We start from the raw sequence: 22,721 nt of genomic DNA on the forward strand, positions 1-22,721 counted from the left end.
ACTGGTCTGTATGTGGGATCCGAACCCTCGGGCGGGAGCACCACCGCGCTTCCCAAGCGGCACACTCATCCAGTGCGCCACCGGGCCGGCCCTCCCTTGGAGATTTTTAACCCTCGGTGTTGTCCCCACTGAGCCTCTGGCAACTTATGAGTCACACTTTAGGTTTTCCTGCTCAGGCACAGGTTCCCAAGGCAGTTTCTGCTAGTAGGTCCCTGCTCCTATAAGCCACGACTCTGTACTTGCCTGTCTGCCTCTCTAATCTTGGGGGCTGCAGCTTACCTTGTGACCTCTTCTCTCTCAGTGATCCCAGAAGAGTTCTTGATTTTTCAGCCTTTTTACCTTTTAAATTGTTGTTAGGATGAAGTGATGACTTCCTAGCTTTTTTTTTTTTTTTGGTGACACAATAAAAATCTGTAGTGTATTTCTAAAAGTACCATCTACATGTCTGTATTGATTATCAAAGGCTTTTTCTCTATAACTCTATGGACATGATAAATTACATTGGTAGACTTCTTTAAATTGAGCTTTCTTTATTCATGAAATAAACTCAGAAAATTTTTTTTCAGTCTTTACAGTTATTTATATTCCTCTATCTTATTTTTTATTATTTTATAAATTGAGAATATTCATGAGATACAAAGCTAATTGTCACCTCTCCTGCCCATGATGTGAGGGCCAGANCTCCCCCTTCCCCCCCCTACTTACCCCCCAACCTCCCTCCCCCCTCCCCCTCTCTTCCCCCACTCCACTTTGGAGCCCTAGGAATGTTCCCTCCCTCTGTAAGTCCACGGCACTACTGTGGTCTTTCTTTCCTTCCTTTATCTTTTAGCTCCCACATACAAGTGAGCACGAGGTATTTATCCCTCTGTGCTTTGCTTATTTCCCTCTATCTTTAAACATTAGTGTTCCTGCAGATTGTGTACTTGTCTTCTGTTGTGTTTTTTCCCCCCAAAATATTTTAAGTTCATTTACTCTTATGACTTCAGGTACTTTTGAAATTCTGATACTTTTCAAATTTGTATCTTCAGCTTACAGCTCTCTCTTGAACTCTGGAATCATTATCTATTCAACATGTGGACATTCCCACCGATATTGCAAATATGATGTGTCCATGTGTCAAGTCTATATTACTTCTGCCCATAATATTCTTTTCATTTTTTTTCAATTTTTCTTTACTGCACCAGTGCCTAACTAGCTGCATTCAGGGAGACGGCCTGTGGGTAAAATTCCATTTTTACTCTCTGCACAACAAATTTGTTTTGATGTGCAAAATTGGCACAACCACATTTTTTCTTGCTTTTTCTTTTGCCTTTTATAGTATTACTTCCCTCTTCTGTATGCTTACTGCTCTGTGTTTTTATGTAGGTGGTCATTTGTCACTCTGCTTTCTTCCCCTCTGACTCTACCTTCAGCCCTTCTGCATTCTCCTAGTGAATGACAAAATGCAGATCTGGTCATGTAACTTACCTGTTTTCACAGGACCTAATTATTTAGATTTTGTGGATTTAGAAGTGGCAGTGCTCACCCTGGGGTGAGCACAAGCAACCTTTTTGTGTGTAGGAAGGGAATTTGGGGATGGTATAAGTGCTTTTAATTTATACATGATTAAAAATCAACAATAAGTGCATTTAATATTTCATTGTTTGAATTAGCTAAAATATTTAAATACATAATTTCTTTGTAATCAGTTGCTTCAATACTGCATTTATATCTCATCACCACCCCAAATCATTTACCTGGACATGGTGCTGTGTGTGGTTCCATTTGGGGGGGGGTGTTCTTTTTGCTCTTGTGACTGCACTTTTGCTGTTGCCTCATTTTCATGGGAAAACGTGTTCCCATGGAAGAGCTAAACGTCTTTGGCATTTCAGCGAATTGCAAACTGAATACAAAATAGAACTATATTTTCTACATATTTTTATTCCAATGCACTCTGAACATGCATCTAAATTGGTTCATCTGGGCCGAGCCCGTGGTGCACTCGGGAGAGTGCGGCACTGGGAGCGCAGCAGCGCTCCCGCCGCGGGTTCGGATCCTATATAGGGATGGCCGCTGCACTCACTGGCTAAGTGCGGTGTGGCCGGTCTCAAAAACAAAAAATAAATAAATAAAATAAATTGGTTCATCTAAGACATTATTTCTCCTATGTATTCATACTTGTGTCTTCATACCAAATTATAAGCTTCTTGGAAGAACAAAATTTTATTCATACTCATCCCTAGCAAGAATGATTCTAGATCTATAATGTAAGCCTTGTAACAGAAATTTTAGTAACTAATGAGTTATTCCAATCCCAGGAGACTTCTACTATGATTTTTTTCTCCACTCATATGGACTACAAGGAAGCAGCATCTTAGATAAGATACACATATGACACACACACACAAGGAATGGTGGATGTTCAGGTCTCTGTCTTGTGACCCAGGGCTGGTGATTCAATTTGAGAAGAAATGTGGAATTACAGGGACTGGTGTCATTTGAAAACATGGCTGTGGAATTTCTCTGGGAGGAGTAGCAGGACCTGTGCACTGCTTAGAGGACCCTGTACAGGGACACAGTGCTGGAGGCCTCCAGTAGCCTGGTGTCATTGGGTGAGTAGTTGGGTGAGTTACTTTCCAGTAACTCCCAGGAGCAACACTTTCTGTGTTAGTAAACAAATAAGCCATTTTAATTTATAATTAATGCTATTTAATTATAATTCCATTACATGGAGAATGTGAGTGTCATAGAGTGTAGAAGAACCCCCAAACCAGAGCCTTCCAGGTCAGTCAGTGCACACATGGCAGGGAAGCTGGAAAGTATAAATCCCAGTGGATGTTTGCCACGTTCAGCTGTTTACACCATTATCCCCCAGCTCCCAGGCCTGAGAACAGCTTGTTTGCATGAGTCAAACACATACGTTGTATAATCTCCAAGGAGGGCTCTCACATGTATACCTTCACCTCTTATTTTGCTGAATACTTAAAATCAAATCCCTGCATTTCTCCTTTGACATTTACTTTTGCTATTTTCAATATTCTCAGTTCCTCTGTGTCCTCTATTCTTATGGACGTAATTTCTCAGATTTCCATTTGATTTCCATTGCTTAAAACAGAACACCTGATGCTGATGCTTGCTAATTTACAAGGAACCAAAATGTGTTTCTTAACAGTTCATAGACTGAGAAGACCGAGGTCATAGAGATGCATCTGGTGAGGGCCTTCTACATGGTGGGGACTCTTAGCAGAGTCCGGAGGTGGTTCAGGGTATCATATGGGAAGAGTAGCATGTCCGCATGGTTTCTTCATCTCTGTATAAAGCCCCCAGTCTACTTACTTACAACCCATTAAATCATTAAGCTATTAATCCATGAATGGATCAATACATCACAAGGGCTTAGCCCTCCCTATCCATCACCTCCCCAAAGCTCTAATTTTCAAATACCATAGCTGGATATCCCACCCTCTTAACAGTTACAATGGGGATCAATTTTCAGTATGAGTTTTGGAGGGACATTCAAACTATACCACAGACATTTATTCATACATTTAGTCTTTTAACACATCTTTATCATGCAGGTTATAAGCACTTGTGATTTTTTACTTGTTCCTATAACAGAAATGATCTAAATAATGTCCCTTTTTAATAGACTTTACATTCTGACCAGAGAAACAAGAAAATATGTTAACTAGTTGTGTTGAATTCATATGGAATATTTAATCAAAGTGAGAGAAAAAAATAGGAATTACAATTTAGGAAGAATTTTCAGAGAAGGCAGTTTTAGAAAGATTATTGTTTACTTTGGTGTAGCTTCAGTTCAAATGAACTGTTTTTCAATTGTGACATATAATACATATATGAATATAAAATATAGATTTGAGAGTGAACATCATGGTTGCAGATACAAATTTAGAAACCAGTGGCCTAAAGCTGGTATTTAATGTCATACTTACAGAGGTGGTCTGCTAGGAGGTTGACAAAAAAGTGAAATAAGAGGCCCAGGAGTGAGTCTTGTGTGCCACCACCACAGAAATCATGACGCTGAGGAAGTCCCAGCATAGGAATGAGCAAGGGATGGTTCTGGACTTGGGAGGACAAACATGATTCAGGGTCCTGAGACCAAGTGAACTGAGGTTTTCATGTTGAAATGCTCAGATTTCTGTTTGAGAGTTGTATTAGTCCATTTCTGTTGCTTATAACAAAACACTTGGACGTGAGTGATTTGTAATAAAATTAAATTTTATTGCTTACAGTTTCAGAGGCTGGGAAGTCCAAAGTCCAAGGAACACACCTGGTGAGGGTTTTCTTTGGTGATGGCTTTACAGCAGTGCAGGGTCTCACGTGGCAGAGAATGTCGGAGCAGAGACAGAGACAGACTCCCATGTGCCCTTCTTTTAAAGCCCTCAGAACCATGCCCCTGAACACCATTATTAATCCATTCACTCTGGCATAGCCCTACAGTCCAATCACACCTTTAAGGCCCCACCTTTCAATTACCATAATAGAACTTCCCACCCTCAACAGTTACAATGGAAATTAAGCTTCTAAAATATGAACTTTGGAGGAAAAAATTCAATCTACAGCAGTAGTAAACTTTAAAGTTAGCATTTCCCCCTTCTCTTTGTGGAAATTATTCTAAAACAACAAAGAGAATGAGTAATGTTCAGGAGACTCCATTTTATTTGAAACTAGAAGACATCTGAAATTCTATTGCACAAAATAAAAGCCTTCAGAAAGAGTGAATTATCAAGCCAGGGGTGTGAGTACCATGAAATGTGGGGAGAGTGGCAGTCAATCTCAGAAGAAGCCAGAAAAACATTTTTCAAAGGTGGTGGGCACAGCCTGAGCTGCAGAACCAAGTATTAGACCCACCAGGGAGGAGCTGCCCAGGGTGGTGGGCTGGAGCTTCCTGTACCTGTCACGGTTGTAAGAAGCAGAGGAAATAATGTCAAATGAGGACTGTGAAGGAAACTGTCTTCATGTAGTGTAAGAAAGAGCAGATTTTATATTCTAAATCCCCCCAGATGCCGGTAGGCATTCTCCAGGGAACAGTGAAAACTCACGAAACATGGATGAAAATCCTGAACCTAAGTGACATTCCTTCTTATGTGACAGGAATATCTCCTGCACATAAAAGTAGATGAACCAAATAATCTTTGCCATCTACAAAGCAGAATAATGAGAAAAGCAGCATGAGACACCCACTGTTGTTTAAAAATAAAATATAAAGAAAGAACAGGGTAAACAAATGGCTGGTAATTAACACTTAGTTGAAAATTATGAACAGGCAGTGGGTGAATATTTTTATTAAATATTTCTTCTTGAGCCTGGCCAGTTGATCAGAGCTCAGTGTTATAACGTCAAGGTCAAGGGTTTGGATCCCCATAGCAGCCAGCCACCAATCAATCAATCAATAATAAATAAATAAATAAACAAACAATTTCTTCATGAATTAAAAAAGAAAGTAAACAAAATGAGGAAAACATAATTTAGCATTAGAATATCTATTAACATAATTTATTACATTAAGTCAATTGGAAGAAAACCTATATATTCATAAATCAATCCCCATTATTGATTTTTACGAAATCTCATGCCACTAGAATAGAATCTTCTTTACCTTTAAGAGAGCATTCAATAAGGTATACTTATGTGTGGTTCATGGATATAGTTATTTATTTTTTTCATTTCAGATGTCCAGATAGATGATAATGTAATTGAGAGGAGTCAAGAAAATCATGATAGATTTTGTGGCATGTTGTCTTCACCAACAGGAACACTTCAACTGAGAAGAGAGTTGAGTTAAAAAAAAAAAGTTTAATTTCAGCTGAAGCCATATTTCAAATCTAACTATAAATAATGAAATCTATTCAGGAATGAGGCCTGAGGAGTTTAACATATGTCAGAATGCACTTCCTCCTAGTCTGATGAGACACATGCCGCAGAGAAATCTGATGACGATAACATACCTGGAAAATTGACAGACATCGTGAGCATCTTAGTGAGCATAACAAGATTTAAACTAGGCAAGAGCCTTTTGAACATTGTGGACGAGGGAAAGCCTACAACATATTATTATTTACACATAAGCCAATATTATTTACACATAAGAAGGTTCATATGGGAGAGACCTCCTGTAAATATAATCAATATAGGAAATATATATATATTTTTTTTTCCTTTTTGTCTTTTTTTTTTACTGACCGGTAACGGGATCGCAACCCTCGGTGTTGCGCCCGCACCGTGCTCAGCCAGTGAGCGGGAACCGGTCTCCACATGGGATCCAAACCCTCGGCGGGAGCGCCGCCGCGCTCCCAAGCAGCGCACTCTCCAGTGTGCCACCAGGCTGGCCCAATATAGGAAATATTTTGATAAGTCAAATTTCTTTTTTTTTTTTCGTGTCCGGCAACGGATCGCAACCCTCAGTGTCGCGCCCGTACCGGACCGGGACCGGCAAAGGGATCGCAACCCTCGGTGTTGCGCCCACACCTCGCTCAGCCAGTGAGCAGGAACCGGTCTGTATGTGGGATCCGAACCCTCAGCGGGAGCGCCACCGCGCTCTCAAGCGGCGCACTGTAGCAGTGCGCCACCAGGCCGGCCCTTGATAAGTCAAATTTCATTGCCCAAGAGACAATTCAGGTATTAGGAGAAACTTTTCAATGTAAAATATGTGGGAAAACGTTCTATAAAAAGTCTAAACTCATTAAACATTAGAAAATACACACAAGAGAGAAACCCTACGAATGGGATGAATGTTAGAAATTCTCCAAAAAGAAATTATCTCTTACAGTACATCAAAAAACACATACAAGGGAGAAGCCCTATGCGTGTAATGAATGTGAATTTTTTTTTCAGAAGTGGGAGCTTACTATGCATCAGAGAATTCACACAGGAAGAAAGTCCCATAAATGTAATAAATGTGGAAAAACCTTTCATTGGATGTCACACCTCAGGATACATTAGAGAACTCTCCTAAAAGTAAAATCTTAGGGATGTACAGCTGTCCTTTGGTAATCACAGGGTATATGTGCCAAGACCCCCTCATGGTTACCACAATTTGTGGATCCTCAAACCACTAACATAAAATGGTGTAGTATTTGTGTATAACCTATGCATTTACTGCTTTATAATTTGCATCTTGTGTAAATTGCTTATAATACTGAATACAACATAAATAGCATGTAAATAGTTCTTAAACTGTGTTGTTCTTTATTTGTATTACTTTATTGTTGTATTATTTTTCACTTTTCATTTCTTTCAAATGTTTTTTACTCATGGTTGGTTAAATCCATGGATGTGGAACCCACAAATATGGAAGGATGACTGTAATAAATGTGGAAACATCTTTCATCATAAGTCACCCTCAGCAGGCAGCAGAGAATTTACACAGAGTAGAAAGTCTTTATGGCAGAGACTGGCTATGTGTTGTCCAAAAACCACCCTCTTTTCTCTTGTACACACAGGTAGCCTGCCCACTCAGCCTTTGTGTGGAACCAGGTAACTGGGCTCTGTTCAGGGGAATATGAATACAAGTGGTGAACATTAAGGCCTGGCACAAGCACATGTCTATGAAGTTTTTCCTAGTTTCTCAGGCCTTCTGGGATTGAACTGCAGATGACCCTCAGGATGGTCTTGAGAGCCATCGGTGAGAATAGGCCTCCATAAGACACAAGAGATAGATTTCAGAGGGCAGATCTTCTCACTTCTATCCCAGACCCTCTGTTTGTACTTTACATGAGTGAGAAATAAAGACTTAACTTTGTTGAGCCATTGTATGAGCGATGTTTGCATTACAACACAATTGGCCCACTGTAGCTAATTTGCCTGATGAACTTTATGACAGAAGATACATGGCCTTGTATATGAGAAGATTCACACAGAAGAGAAACCTGTGCTGCCACCTTTGATCCCCAGGTCAATTTATGGAAAAATCAAAGAAGTCATGGGAGAAACAATGCAACAAATTGAGAATGCCATATAAAGAGGAAGGTCTCACTGATTGTGAAGAATAAAGTAAATCTTTATAGATATCTTTAATATGTCAAGGCTTTCAACAAAACTTCCAAGTGTACTATATATCAGAGAATTTGAGATGAAGGAAAAACTATCAAGTTATGCAATATGGATGTAAATTTCCAAACAGATATGTTAACTATAGCATTAAACTATTTAAAAATATTTTATCACCTACCAATAGTTAAATATTGGTGTTGATATTGTCTGCCCAGAGACATTTGGCTATGTCTGGAGACATTTTTGGTTGCCATAACTGGAGGCTGGAAGGAGTTAGTCCATCCAGTGGCCAGAGGCCAGGGGTGCTTCTCAACAGCCTCAGATGCACAGAACAGCCCCCACCAAGTGCATAGGTTTTATACATATATGTGTTCTATGTGAACAGGAGTTTTCCTTAGTGGAACCCAGCATAAATGCACGTAGGAAATATATACACTTAACATAATGTATATTGTGACTTACATTTGTACCTATCACATTAAATGCCACCCTGGCCTCTTTATAGCTTGTTAGAAAGAAGTCAAAGAAGTATTGCAGTACATACTTTTTTCTTATTCTCACAGTGTGTACATTTGTATGACCTTTACTACCAATCTTTCTCCTAAATTAAGAAAATAACTTTATTCTAAAACTTGAAGGCAATACAAAGCAAGTCAGTGGGTGTAGTAGAAACATTGTTTCCATACAAATGGACAAACCAGGCACCTAATTGTCAACAGCTTGAGTCTGAATTAACTTAAACAGCTGTGAACAATATTACTCATTTCATTCTAGTCAGTGAAAAGCCATCTCTGGGGGAAAACATTTTCCTTTCGTTCCTATTTCTCATTTCTTTAATTGTGACAGCTGCATAATCAGCGTGTGCACCACGTGCTGTGTAACTGAGGCTCCATTTGCAGTGATGGAGTGCCATGGGTGTGTCTTGCCACCAAAAGGGCGACCAATAAATTCTGGGTCGACTTGTGTAAGACATGAGCACTGACCTCTCTGGGCTTCTGATTTTTATATTAAATAAAGGAGTAATAAAAGAGCCTGCCTCAAAGGGTTATTGTGAGAAGTACACTAGATACAAATAATTTGGATATTACCCGGTACCTGGTAAACAGCATATAATCTGTAGAGCTATGAAGGTATGGCTTGTTATCATATTTTACAAAATCCCTTCATGGGGAATTGGGAGGAGGTGATAACAAACTGTTGTTTGGCTTCCCAAAAGCCACCTCCCAGCAGGACCCGGCCCCGCCACCCCGAGGCCCCGGCCCCGCCTGCCGGCCCGGTCCTCCTGAGGGGAGGGCGGCTCTCCTGTCCCCGCCAGCGCTGGGCTCCCGCCGTCTCCGTCCCCTCCCTCCACGCTCGGGGCTCGGGGACCCTCCCGAGGCGTCCGCGCTCCCTGGATCTAAGGAGCGTCTGGAACGCCCGCTGACGCCGACACTGGCCCGACAACGGCCACACCCGGGCTCCCGCCTCCCGCAGAGGGGCGAGGCCGAGGGGACCGTCGCCGGTCGTCCCGGAGTTGGCCTTTAGGGATGTGTCTGCCTCGTAGACGTCCGCCTGAGCCTGGCCGGCCGAGGGCTGGGCCAGGCCTGTAGGACGGCGACACAGCCGGGGTGTCCGTCCCTCCTGCGGGAAAGGAGGCGGGAAGCCGCGCGGCTGGGGCGGTTCCTCCGCGGACGGTCCCCGCACGGCGGCTGCAGGAGGCGCCCTCCGGTCGCAAGGAAGCGCCTGCCGCGGTGTCTTCCTTGGTGCGCTTCAGGACGCTCTTGTTGCCACGGCGACCTGGGGACCGTTTGGGGAAGGGCCAGCAGGTGGCGCCGTGGGGTGGGGGGAGGAATCCGCGCCGCCAGCTCCAGGCCGAGGGGACGCACCTCATGCGAAGTGGACGGGCTGGGCGACCGGACACAGCGGAAGCCCCCACTTCACCTCATCCCCCCTTTGTGTTTCATTTTATAGTGTCGCTGGCACAGGGACCTTTCCTCTTTAAACGTTATGTGTCATCAGAACAATTTCAAAGGCCATAAACATCGTCTCGTTATTTTTGTCCTGTGAAGGGCAGACACGTTTAACCATCACAGGCGTCATCTTCCCCGCTGGGAAAAGGGGAGCGAAGCCCCCTTGCCGCACCCCCTTTTCTCAGCGCGTTCACATGAGCACGTTCCCCCGGCGTTTGCAAAGGCATGTGCATCTCTCCAGGCCAGCCCCGGCAAACAACGTTTCCTGAAGAGCTCGGGAGGCATCTCTGAAATGTGACCACCGAGGAAGAAAACGTCCCCTCTCCCCGTTTCCTGGGGGTGACTTGGGCCCCTGGTTCCAAATTGCAAACCGCCTGGGGCCGTGAAGACGCGAGGAGTCAGTGACTGTGCATCCCAAGGACGGGGACGGACAGATCGTTCCGTCTCGCTGTCCCCTCGGCGGGCTGCCTGGGGTCGCCCACGTCCTGATTCCACGCTTGCTCAGTAATCACTGTTTTCTCTCCCTTTCACGTTTGCAGAGGGATTTGCTGGGTGGGGAGGAGGTTTTGTTCTTTTTTCCATTTTCCCGACACCCTGAACAGCATGGCCAGGGCCCTCGTCTCTAGCTTAGGGAATCTGACGTTTTTACTCGATTTTCTTCAAGTGACCGCCTTGTTGTATATACAAGAGACTCAGAAGAGGAAATCCTGCAGCCTCTTTCATAGCCCATTTCACTGTTTAACCATAAAGTCTAGTGTCAGAAATGGCAGAGCCTCTCATCCGGCATTTTCCCGAGTGTAGACCCACCGGAGCCGTGTCCAGAACTCGGGGTGTCTCTGGAAGGACGTTACCTCGGATGGAAGCGACGATCTTCGTTGCCGCCCGGGGTAGCTGCATGACTTTCTCTCTGGAGATGCTGCTCCAATCTGTGTGCTGAACGCCCCGCAAACTCCATTGAGCCACGGTTCAAAAATATGCAACGTCTAGAGCCTGAGCTCGGGGAGGGGGTACAGGACGGTGCTTCACGCCCGCTGCACGGAGCCTCCGAGGCTGCAGGACGTGTGTGCAAAGCCAGCAGGCTCTGGGGAGCTCGGTCCACCCAGCACCCGGTATTTCTTTTTGTTCCCCACGTTACTTTGGGGACCTCTTGAAAGAAGGCTTCAGGTGGAGCAAGTGGTGGTTCTCACTGGGGTGACTTTAGCGTGACCCTAATATTTTGTGACCGGCGTGTGAGTTTCCCGGGGCTGCCATAATAAAGAGCCATGCACGGAGTAGCTAAAACAACAGAGATTCACTCTCTCACAGTTCTGCAGGCTGGAAGTCCGAGATCAAGGTGTCAGTGGGTTTGGTTCTGTGCAGAGGACCTGAGGGACAATCTTCCATGCCACTCTCCCAGTTTCTGGTGTTTGCCGGCAATCCTTGGCATTTCTTGGCTTGTGGCTGCAACCCTGCAATCTCTGCCTAAGTCTTTGCATCACCTTCTCCTCTGTAGTCATCAAATCTCCTCCGCCCTCCTCTTAGAAGGAAAACTGGGATTGCATTTAGAGCTCACCTAGATAATCCAGCAGCATCTCCTCTTATGAAGGGCCTTAAACACAACTCCAAAGTCTCCCCACCCCCATCTTTACTTTGCCATATAAAATAGTATTCAGAGATTCCAGGGATTAGATGAGAAGGTGTATGTCTTTTGGGGGGAAGGAGCATCTGTAAGTTTACCAAAGGTACCATACACAATTTTCAGTGTGCTTCCACTAAAATGGAGCAAGAACCAAAAAAGCCTAGTATAGCAACCTGCAAAAAGAATATGTCAGCATTTTATGATTCTCCATACACAGAACAGGGACAGACATCTGCAGATCAGGACAGAAGTTGGTCAGACACAGAGAAAGCTGCTTCTCCTTTCTTCTCTTCTCCAATTTGTGGAGAATAACGGGCTGCTTTGAGTTGTTAAAAATGATCACATAGGATCAATTATTGACACATCCTACAACATGGGTGAATCCAAAAAAAACTACATTGTTCTAAGTGAAAGAATCCAGGCACAAAAGAACTAATATTGCTTGATTTTATTTATATTAACTCTCCAGAATAAGAAAAAACCAAGAGACAGAAAGCAGGTTGGGGGTTGCTTAAGGCTAAGGACAGAGAGAGAAGGCAGTGACTGCTTCACGGTCACGCGGTTTTGTTTTGGGACCTTCAAAACATTGTGGAACTAGATAGAGGAGGAGGTTGCACAACGAGGTGAATGCGCTAAGTACCTGTGAGTTGTATACATATTCGTGGGGTACAAAATTGACTATCAATATTGTGTACAATGTGTGATGGTCAAATCGGCATGTTAACTCATTCATCGTTACAATAGTAATCATTCTCTGTGTCCGTTAACCGTTAACCAACTTCTCATTAAGCTCCCTCCCCCTCCCCCTGCCAGTCCCCCTTTCTCACCCCTGGTGGCCTCAGTAGTGTTCTCTCTTTTTGAAAGTTCAACAAATTATTGTGATTGTTGTATCTTTCTTTTTAAAATTTACTTTTTAGCTCCCTGAGTGAGGACGTGCTGTATTTCTCTTTCTGCATCTGGGTTTTCACTTAGCATAATTTTCTCCAGGCTCATCCATGTTGCTGCAAATGGCAGAATTTCATTCTTTTTTTTATGGCTGAGTAGTACTTTGGGTGAATTTTATGTCATTAATTCCAGCCGGAACCCGGCAGCCCATCCAGGCTAAATCCCCAATCCCTCCAGCAGTCTGGAAGCCAACAAGCTCTTCTCAGTGGCATCTGCAAAGCCTGAAGGAAATTGCCCAACAGCAGCACGTACAGTGTCCAGGATCACAGGAGCTTCTGGAATGATGCAGTGTGTGCCCAGCCGGCTGGGCTCTAGGGCCGGCTCTTCAGAGAGCCTGACTCGGGAAAGAAGAACCAAATTCCTCAATCACAAATTCATCCTGTAATGGTTCCAACTATTCTTGTTTGGTGCGTCCCAAGTTAGGTATGATGGTCAGACCCTGCATCTGCTCCCTTTTGCAGAAATGTGAGTTCTCCGCAGAGGGACATCTGTCGTGGTTGGAACATCTCAACGTTCCTAACTGGTTTTCACCAAAGCTCCCTGGGACACAGGAGCACTGGCTATTTGCTAACTGCTGCCCTGTCCTTTCCATGGCTACACTGTCTCCTGGGATTAAAAAGGACTAGTTTCCACCCCAGAGAGACACAGACGGTGGTAACAAGATTATAGAGCTCCCTGGAGTCCTGCCGGGAGGTTTCCCAAGGGGAACTGGTTAATAAAAATGTAGAAACTACACAGGTGCTGCCTTTCCTAACTCCAGGGCCCAGAATCTTCTATTCTGAGAAGTTTTCTGCCCCAATAAAGAACTTATGTGGCTGACCGCAGTGTCCAAGCCCCGAGCCAGCTTCCTTGCACTCTGCAGGTGACAGCATTTCCTGTTTCTGAAGATGTGTTTTCTATTTTCCTTAACTGAGTGATTTGTATGGAGTGGGAGTGATTTGTGTGGGTGGTGGAGGTGGGGATCCTCACGTATGTGCGTGTGTGTTTGCGTACATGTGTGTGTCTTTGTGTGTGCATGTATGTATTTGTGGATGTGTATATACACTTATATGTGTTTGTGTTTTGTGTGTGTTTGTATTTATATTTGTGTATGTGTCTGTGTATACACCTGGTTTTGTGTATACACGTGTTTTTTCTTTGTGTGTGCATGTATGTTTGCACATGTGAGTGTGCTTGTCTATGTTCACACGTGTTTGTGCATTTGTTAGTGTGTATGTGTATCTGTGTATGCATGTTAGTGTGTATATGTGTGTGTTCTTGTATATATTTGTGTATATGCAGTGAATGGGTACGTGTGTGGGTTGTGTGTATGTGTTGCGGTTGTATGTTGTGTGTGTTGTGAGTATGTTTTATGTCTGCATTGTGTTGTGTGTGTGCATTGTATGTTTGTGTACATGTTGTGAGTACATGTTGTGTTGTTTGTGTTGTGTGCTGTGTATCTGTGTTGTGTGTTTTTTGTGTGTATAGGTATGTGTTGTGGTTGTTCTGTGTGTGGTGTATGTGCTCTGTGTGTTGTGTGTGTGTTTTATGTATACTCTATATCTGTGTGTGCTGTGTGCATTGTGTGTGTTGTGTGTTGTGTGTGTATGTATGTGTGTTGTGTGTGTTATGTTGTGGTGTGTGTGCTCTATATCTGTGTGTGCTCTATGTGTGCCATGTGTGTTGTGAATGTGTTGTGTGTGTTGTGTGTGCTCTATGTCTGTGTGGGCTGTGTTTACTATCTGTTGTGTGTTGTGTGTGCTCTATGTCAGTGTGTGCTGGGTATGTGTTGTGTGTGTTGTGTGTGTATGTATGTGTGTTGTGTGTGTTATGTTGTGGTGTGTGTGCTCTATATCTGTGTGTGCTCTATGTGTGCCATGTGTGTTGTGAATGTGTTGTGTGTGTTGTGTGTGCTCTATGTCTGTGTGGGCTGTGTTTACTATCTGTTGTGTGTTGTGTGTTCTCTATGTCTGTGTGTGCTGGGTGTGTGTTGTGTGTGTTGTGTGTATGCTCTATATCTGTGTGTTCGTGTGTGTGTTGTGTGTGTGCTCTCTATCTGTGTTGTGCATGTGTTTTGTGTGTTGTGTGTGTCATGTGTGTTTTGTGCGTGTATGTGTGTGTGTGTGTTGTGTGTGTGTAGACACAGGCAGACACAGGAGTAGTCCCAGGAGAGGCTTAGCAGGAAGGGGCCCTCCATGTGTCCAGCCCTTGGTGGAGCTGTGAGGAAAGGAGGGGACAGTGGTCAGCATTTGTACTGTGAACAAGCACAGCACGTCCCCAGACTCTGGACAACTCCTTACTCTGGGCGGCCCCTGACCTCTGGGGCTGCGGGCCTCTCCCTACAGGTAATCTGAGGATGGGGGAAGGTTCTCACTCACAGGGCTATGGGGGCTCGCAGGTCAGTGCACCACGCCTGGTGTGCACATTGTAAGAAACAGATTCTCCTGCCATGCAGGGGTTGGACCCGTCACCTCAGGGAACCTTGGCCGCCCCACCCCGTCCACCTTGCACACCATCATTCCCCCTCCACTTGGCCCCCTTTAGAGAGGGGAAAGGGTACAGGAGCTCCCAGCATAGTCCAGCCTTAGCTCCAGCGCTGACCACTGCACAGCTGACTGCTGCAGAGCTTCAGGGTGTGAGCATCTTTCCAAAAGCCATCCATGATCCAGTGTGATTTCAGGAACTGGCCCATTCTCCTCTAGGAGGTTCACACTATATATCAACACCAATTCAGTGCCTTCTAGACTTCTTTGACCAAGAAGTGACTTTTTAATGCTTATTTTATTTTGTTGATTGTTGATAATAATCAATTCAAAAAAAAAACGTGTGGTGCTAGGCTAAGGCTGATGTCTTCATCTTGTCTGACTTGGCCGATGGTGGAGCTATAGCTGGATCTGGAGCTCTCAGACCCCTCAAGCCCATTCACAGACTGGGTCACAAACCCTTCATACGCCAGGCTGGGTCACCAGACCCCTTCATGCAGGTCTATGAGCTAGGAAACCGACCAAAAGATCCCTGGAGCCATAGGTTGGAAAGCATGGCTGCACGGGGCGGACGCCCAAGGCAGACGCCCAACTGCCTGCTTCACCAAATTCTCTCTCCCTCTCTCTCTCAAGAACACAAGAATAGCAACAAAACTAAAAAGATACATTGGCGCGCATGCACACTAACTACACACACACACACACACACACACACACATTGCTTACAAAGGATGCTGAACCACACCCAACTGGACCCGTGGTGAGGGCCCTGACCAAACTATTCTATTTTCCCAACAAACCTGAACCCAGGCAGGCTAAGACACTAATCGGGTCTGCACCGGCACTTCAGTGCCAGTCAGATCAACTCTGTGGGGCCCCAATGACTTTATCCCAGTCGATGGAGCACAAAACTGCCCACACAGTGTTGGGGACAAAATTCAGGAGGCAGAATGGCCAGGTGGAGATTAAGTAAATCGTTTTTTAAAAAATTTCTTGTTTTATATTGAAATTTATTTTTTCTTAAGTGACACATGACGATTGTATTCATATATTCATGGGATACAATGTGATATTTGGGTATATGTATCCTGTGTGCAATGATCCCATCAGGGGAATTAGCATATAACCATGAGTGTACACATATTATTTTTAAGACTAAATGATGTCAAACAGCTATGTGGTATATTTATGATAAGATGAGCTACTGAGTCTCACATTTTTTCTTATTGTTGCTGCCATTAATGTCAGCAAAATAGCAAAAATGAAAAGAATAATACTAAGAATGATCATAAGGAGAATGTTTCTTTGTCCCTCCCAGACAGTCAGGGCTTTTGACTCAGTTAAAGATTAAACTCATAAGGTAGGTTTCTGGACCTGCCACATGGGTCATGCTCAGACCTGCCGAGTCACAACCCTAGAGGTGGGCCTGGTCCCGTTGCACTCCTGGGTTGGCCCATTTTCTGTTGCTTCTAACAGAACACCTGACACTGGGAGATTTATAAAGAAATAAAATTTATTTCTTACAGGTTTGGAGGCTGCAAAGTCCAAGGTTCAGGGAAGATCTGGTAAGGGCTTTCTTCTACAGCAGCTCAGGGTGTCACATGGCAAGAATGGACTGAGCAAGAGAGAGCTAACAGGCTCATTGGTTTCCTTATAAAGCCATCAGAACCACGCCCATGACTCCATGAATGGATCAATCCATGCACAAGGGCACAGTCTTCACAATCCAATCACCTCTTAAAGCCCCACCTTTCAAATATCATAACAGGATTTCCCATCCTCTTAGCACTGTTTTGATGGGGGTCAAGTTTCCAACACATGAATCTTTGGGGGACACATTTAATCCATAACAACCCTCAAATTTGAAAACATCCTTATAGGAGGGTTAGAGACAGAGGAAGGTGATAGGGGAGGACAGTGAAGAGCCGGAGTCTCAATCTCAGAGGTGGAGTCCCTGGGACTGCTGCAGAGAGGATGGTCTTTAACGTGTACCAGAGACCACCCCCCCATGGACACCCACTATTGCATGATGATCAGATCCTTGGGTCACTTGGCAGAATCTGGGAAAACTTTATTTCACATGCAGAGCTGTAGGATGCCTTATGTGGAACATCTTTGTCAGCCCATGTTGTCACAGAAACAGCCACAGGTGGCATTCAAGGAGCCACCAGGGAGGGAGCAGCCACAGCATCATGTCTTAGGAGGGAACAGAAGGGGAGATCTGAGGGTTGAGGGCAGCCCCAGCTTCATCTCCTGGTATCCTGGACCACACTGAGTTTGGTGTTCTTAAACCTTCTGATCCATAGGCCTCACCTGAGTGCTTTGGACTGTATTAGGTTCCATTCAGAGAAAGTTTCTCAACCTCAACACTAAGGAAATTCAGGCCAGATCACTCTTTATTTTATTTTATTTTACTTATTTTTGCTGTGAAGGTATTTTTTGATGTGGTTAACATCTATAAAGTTTTATCAAGGTCTAAGTGAAAAATAAAAATTGTACATATTTACAATGTACAACATGATGTTTTCATATACAAGGGTATTTCAAAAAATTCATAGACAAATAGAATGAAAAGATGACACCAATCTTTCCATGACCTTTCTAAGTACCCTCATAATGTATACATTGTAAAATGATTAGATCAAACTGATTAACCTAGCCATCACCTCGCATTTGTGTGTGTGTGTGTGTACGCGTGTGTGTGTGATAAGGAAATTTAAGATCTACTCTCTTAGCAATTATTCAGTATACAATACATTATTATTAACTACAGTCTCCATGCTATGCAATAGATCTCCAGAGCTTATTCCTAGTGTCTAACTGAAACTTTGTATCCTTTGACCAACACCAGATCATTCTTCATTGTGGTGAGGACTCTCCCATGCATTGTAGGATATTGAGCAGCATCCCTGGCATCCACCCAACAGATGCCGGCAGCAACCCCCATACTTGTGACACCCAAAAATGTCTCCAGACATTGCCCAGTGTCCCCGGGGTGGAAGTGCAGAGTTATCTGTAGTTGAGAATCACTGAATTAGAAAAATAACAACATGTCAACATTCTTGTACATCAAGTGATGTAAAACATGACCTACCTGGTTTACAATATTTATTCACTTCCCTTAAAGAGGTACACCCAAACTTGAACACTGGCCTCATCCGTGAGAATACAGGCATCGAAACCAATAAGAAAGGGCGATACACCCCCGTTGTATTTTTTTCTCAGACCCTTGCTGGGAGGGTGGGGCCAGGCTCAATGCCTCAGGGAGGGCACACTGCATGGGGGCTGCTAGTTCACCTCTCTCTCCTTTGTCACCCAGGTAATGCCAGCACTCCCCAACTGACTCAACTAAACCCTCAGAAATTACAGTGGTGCCTCTGTATTTCCAAACCAGCTTTATAAATAAACATGGGTGCCAAGGAGGAATTCCCCAAAGAAAGTTAGTAAATCAGAGTCGTGTCATGTTTATATTAAGGAGCAGTGTATCAGTCCGTTTTGTGTTGCTATAACAGAAATACCTGAGACTGGGTAATTTATGGTAATTTATAAAGAACAGAGGTTTATTTGGCTTATGATTCTGGGACAGCTGCATCTGGCACAGGCCTCAGGCTGCTTCTACTCATGGTGGAAAACAGCAGGTAGCTGGCGGGTACAAGCAGATCACATGGTGAGAGGAAGCAAGAGAGAGAGAGAGGGGGGGTGCCAGGGTCCTTTAAACAACCAGCTCTTGTGGGAACTAATAGAGCGAGAACTCACTCATTAATCCCCCCACCTGGGGAGAGCATTAATCCATTCATGAGGGATCTGCCCCCATGACTCAAAACAGCTTCCAGCACTGCCACATTGGGGACCAGATTTCCACATGAGTTTTGGAGGGGACAACACATCCAAACTCCATCAAGCAGGGTTTGCAAATACAGCAGCTGCTTCCCTCCATACATAGGAGAGGAGAGGGATTTGGTGGCTGTCTGTGATGATCAACAGGGTCTAGACCAAAATAGTCAAGTGTATTTGGGTTGGGAATTAGGTACAGACCAACATGGGGTAACTCGCTTTATGCAATATCTTTGGCTGGAAACATTGTAGACAAACTAGTCCCTCATAAAGTGCATATTATTTTACAATGGTGTCCTTTAATTGGTGCTCAGGCAGGCATCACTCAAAGGACTCCATTGGCTAACCTCTGTGCGAGGTTTAAGAACATCTGCCTCTTTTATCCATCTTGTACAGGTGACCTTTCTAATAGATGTTTTGACTGAAGAGGGAACTAAGCGGGAGCCAATCAGCTTCCTCATGCCTGGAAAGTTGTAAATTGCCTTTGCACCCCCTACACCTCTTCAGGCCCACATTCCATCTGGTTTATCACTGGAACAAATCAACTTTTATTTGATACCAACAGAGTCAAGAAAGGGATATGGTGTGATTTGGGTGCACCTGCATGGTGCTAAAGGCAAAGGCACACCCTCCAGCTGTGTGTGCAGCCCCAGAGTTCATGCAAAAGCTCTACCCCCAGGGCATTTTCTGAGGCTGCAACACACAGGTGAGTAAGACAAGAAGCCTTCTGCCAGCTGAAGGGATCAGATTAGCAGAACAGCATCTTATGGAACAGTTTACAGAAATCTGAGCTGAGCACACAATGCCTTTCATTAGAGTCCTGAGGATGTCCACAGCCTTGTCTACCTGACAGCTTTGAAGGAATGCCTTGCTCCATTGAGCCAAACTGGGAGGTTTCCAAATGTGTCAAATCTGTGTCTCACGGGACTCCCTCTATCAGGGAGGCCCTCCTTCCTTAGTCTAGAGGTTCTCAATGGGAGGTGATTTTGCTCACCAGGGGACATTCGGTAATGTCTGAAGATGTTTTTGGTTGTCTTGACTGGTGAAGGTGCAGTGCTACTGACATCTAGAGGACAGAGGCCAGTGAGAATGCTGAACATACTACAATACACAGGATATCCTCAACAATAAAAAATTATCCAGCCCAAAATGTCACTAGTGCCAGGCTGAAAATCTCTAGCTAACATGTTACTTGCTGTAGAGCTAGGGCTGGGTCTGGAGCTCACAGACTCCTCAAGCCCATTCACAAACACTTCACACACAGGTCTATGAGCTAGGTAACTGGCAAAAAGGCTCTTGGAGCCTTGGTTGAAGAAGGAATAGTCTTTATGCAGCACACACACATCTAGGCGCTAGGCAGTACAAAGGAGAAACTCAGAAACTCAACTGCTACCGGCAAGGTCCAAAGAAAAACCTGAAAACTGAGCAGCTGCCAGCAGAGTAAACATGCTCTATTTTTAGAGGTGAGCTCTGCTGGCCAGCCTGCTTCACAAACTCAAGAACACATTATAGCAACAAAACTAAAAAGATACATGGGTGCACATGTGCGCTAACTCCACCCACACACAACTTGTTTACAAAGTAATGTGCTGCATGATCCCCAACCAGACCTGAGCCGAGGGAGCCTGACTAAATTATTCTATTTTCCCCACACTTGCCCTCTGAAACTCAGCATGTGCTCAAGAAAGCCTCTCTCAACTCCTGGCTGTGCTAAGAGCCCTGCCTGGGTTCCTGGGCCTTGTAGAGAGTTGGGCCACAGGGAAAATGTTTGAGAATGACTACAGGAGTGGATACAGGCATTCACAGTCTTCCCTTTCTTTCCAGACCTTTTTCTCACCTGCTCAAGTCAGTTCCTGGCTGGTGGGCAATTGGCATTCTTTACAAAGAAGCCTCCAACCCATCCCTTCCAGCCTCTGTTTCCCCACCTGTAAAAGAAGAAGCACAGACCCTTGTAGTGCTGACCTCATTCTGCCCCACACTCCTTCCCCTCCAAGGTGACAGCTGCCCACTTCATAATCAACCTCAGCATCGGCAGCTGAAGTGCAGAGAGAGGCCGAGATTAATGCCACTCGGGCAGAACCACAGGAGACACAGCACTTGTTAGGGAGGTGAAACAGAAGCCACAGTTTATTTAATTCCCAGACAAGAGGTTTCTCTTCGGGGCTGTTGGCTCGTAACCTCTGGCTGCTTCTTTTTTCTTGTCACCACACATCCCTCCCAGCTGTCTGGCCCTCCCTGCCACCTGAACTTGGACAAGTCTCCTTACCTTTGTGGGCCTCAGTTTATCTATCTGTCCATTGGGATGATAACACTCAGGCTGCCTCACAGAGTTATTAGAAAATCAACAGCAGACAGGAAAAACAAGACAGAGAAGGGGGCTCAATTTCTGGGACCCTATCAAATGCAAGGTCCGCCTCACACCTCATCATACTGCTCCTCACGCTGACTCTCCGTTCCAAAGGGGAAGAAACTGAGGCTTAGAGATGTTGATGGGTGCTTATGGTCCCACAGGGGTACAACTGGGATGTGAGCCCAAGTCTGCCAGCTCCAAGAACCACGACCTCTTGTCCACATTCCCCTGACACGATGATGTGTTCTGTCTGCAGAGGACCTTTGGGCACTGGGGGCGGCTAGCCACGCATAAGCATTGCCCAGAATTGTCAGCATATGGCACACTTCCTTCCTTCCTTGAGGGCTGGAGGGTATGGGGCTGAGGATGTCCTGAAGGACAGAGAGAGGAAATAGAGTGGCGTGAGCTGGAGGACGTAGCAATTGAGCCAGGCCTTGGCATTCCCGGCAGGGAGGAGTACGGAAGGCACAGCAGCTGGAAGGGCTGTGGTGGACACAAGTGGCCATAAGAGCACCCGGACCCAAGCAGGGACCTGATGGAACCAAATGGGAAATGATGGAGACAAGGTTGCAGAGAGGGGTGTGTTGGAGAGACAGGCCATCCTCTCTGTCCTCTGTCTATGAAACAGCTCTCAGACCCTCATTCACACTCTGGGGTCGATGACATACTGACAAAAGAAATTATAAACTAGAATCCTTGGAAACAATTAGCATTTTAATTAGGATCAATACTTCAGGCTAAGACGGAGGAGGAGGATGCTTTAATAGTGGAATTTCAGGCAGCACTGGCAAGTCCGGTAGGATCTGGGACATATCACACCACACAGGGACACAGCCAGCCCCTCCTTTCCGTTCAATTAAACTCACTGGACACCTTCTCTATACCAGGCCTTGTGGGACGGCTTTACTCAACATATCTCATTTAATTCTTGAAATAGCCCCAGAACTAACTGCAAATTCCTTCTTATCCCATTTGATCCTCAGGCTGGCAGGGGTTTATTGAAGTAACTTGCGTAACATTCCATGGTTCTTAGTGGCTAGGGGGACACTAATTTTCAGACCTGCTCTTTTGAGGATGTCTTGCCCTGGTAGAAGGAACAAACGGGACCTCCATGCCCCTCCCCTGGGTCCACCAAGCCCAGCCCCCACCCCTCCTGGGGCTTTGCTGCTGGAGCCAAGGGAGAAGTGCAGTGGGGGGTGTGGGGGTGGTCCAAGAACATCCCACTCCACAGTTCCCCCAACCTGGAGAGCCAGGACCACCCTGGAGAGCCAGGACCACCCTGGCTTGGCTTTTATTCTGTTTCCCCAACTGGTTCTGTGACCACAGGCTCTCCTATGAGCTCCCTGCCATCCCACCACCAAGAGCCCTGCCTTGCCAAGTGGTCCTGAGCCATCCTGTTCTGTGGTTTGCAACCAAAGGACTGCTCCTGAGCCAAATGTTGCCATGTCCTGGCTGCCTTCGTTCACTGCCATTGGTGTCCTGGCCTTCAGAGACTCTCCTCTCTTAATGTGCATTTCTAATGGGCCATGGGATGGCCAACCCCTTGACTAGCCCATTAGAGGCATGCGTAA

At 45.0% G+C, this 22,721-nt stretch overlaps 1 protein-coding gene across 1 annotated transcript in view; it reads left to right on the top strand.

Annotated features, from left to right (window-relative positions):
• LOC103595528 (zinc finger protein 382-like) overlaps positions 1 to 9,516 on the top strand; it is a 15,150-nt gene extending 5,634 nt beyond the window's left edge. The window contains exons 2-3 of the mRNA XM_008578948.1: positions 6,770 to 6,889; positions 9,308 to 9,516. Coding sequence (XP_008577170.1) covers positions 6,770 to 6,889; positions 9,308 to 9,516 — 329 coding nt within the window. The remainder of the gene's footprint in view (positions 1 to 6,769; positions 6,890 to 9,307) is intronic.
• The last annotated feature ends 13,205 nt before the right edge of the window (positions 9,517 to 22,721 follow it).

Source organism: Galeopterus variegatus, unplaced genomic scaffold, assembly GCF_000696425.1.
Source record: "Galeopterus variegatus unplaced genomic scaffold, G_variegatus-3.0.2 Scaffold1788, whole genome shotgun sequence".
Taxonomy (NCBI): Eukaryota; Metazoa; Chordata; class Mammalia; order Dermoptera; family Cynocephalidae; genus Galeopterus; species Galeopterus variegatus.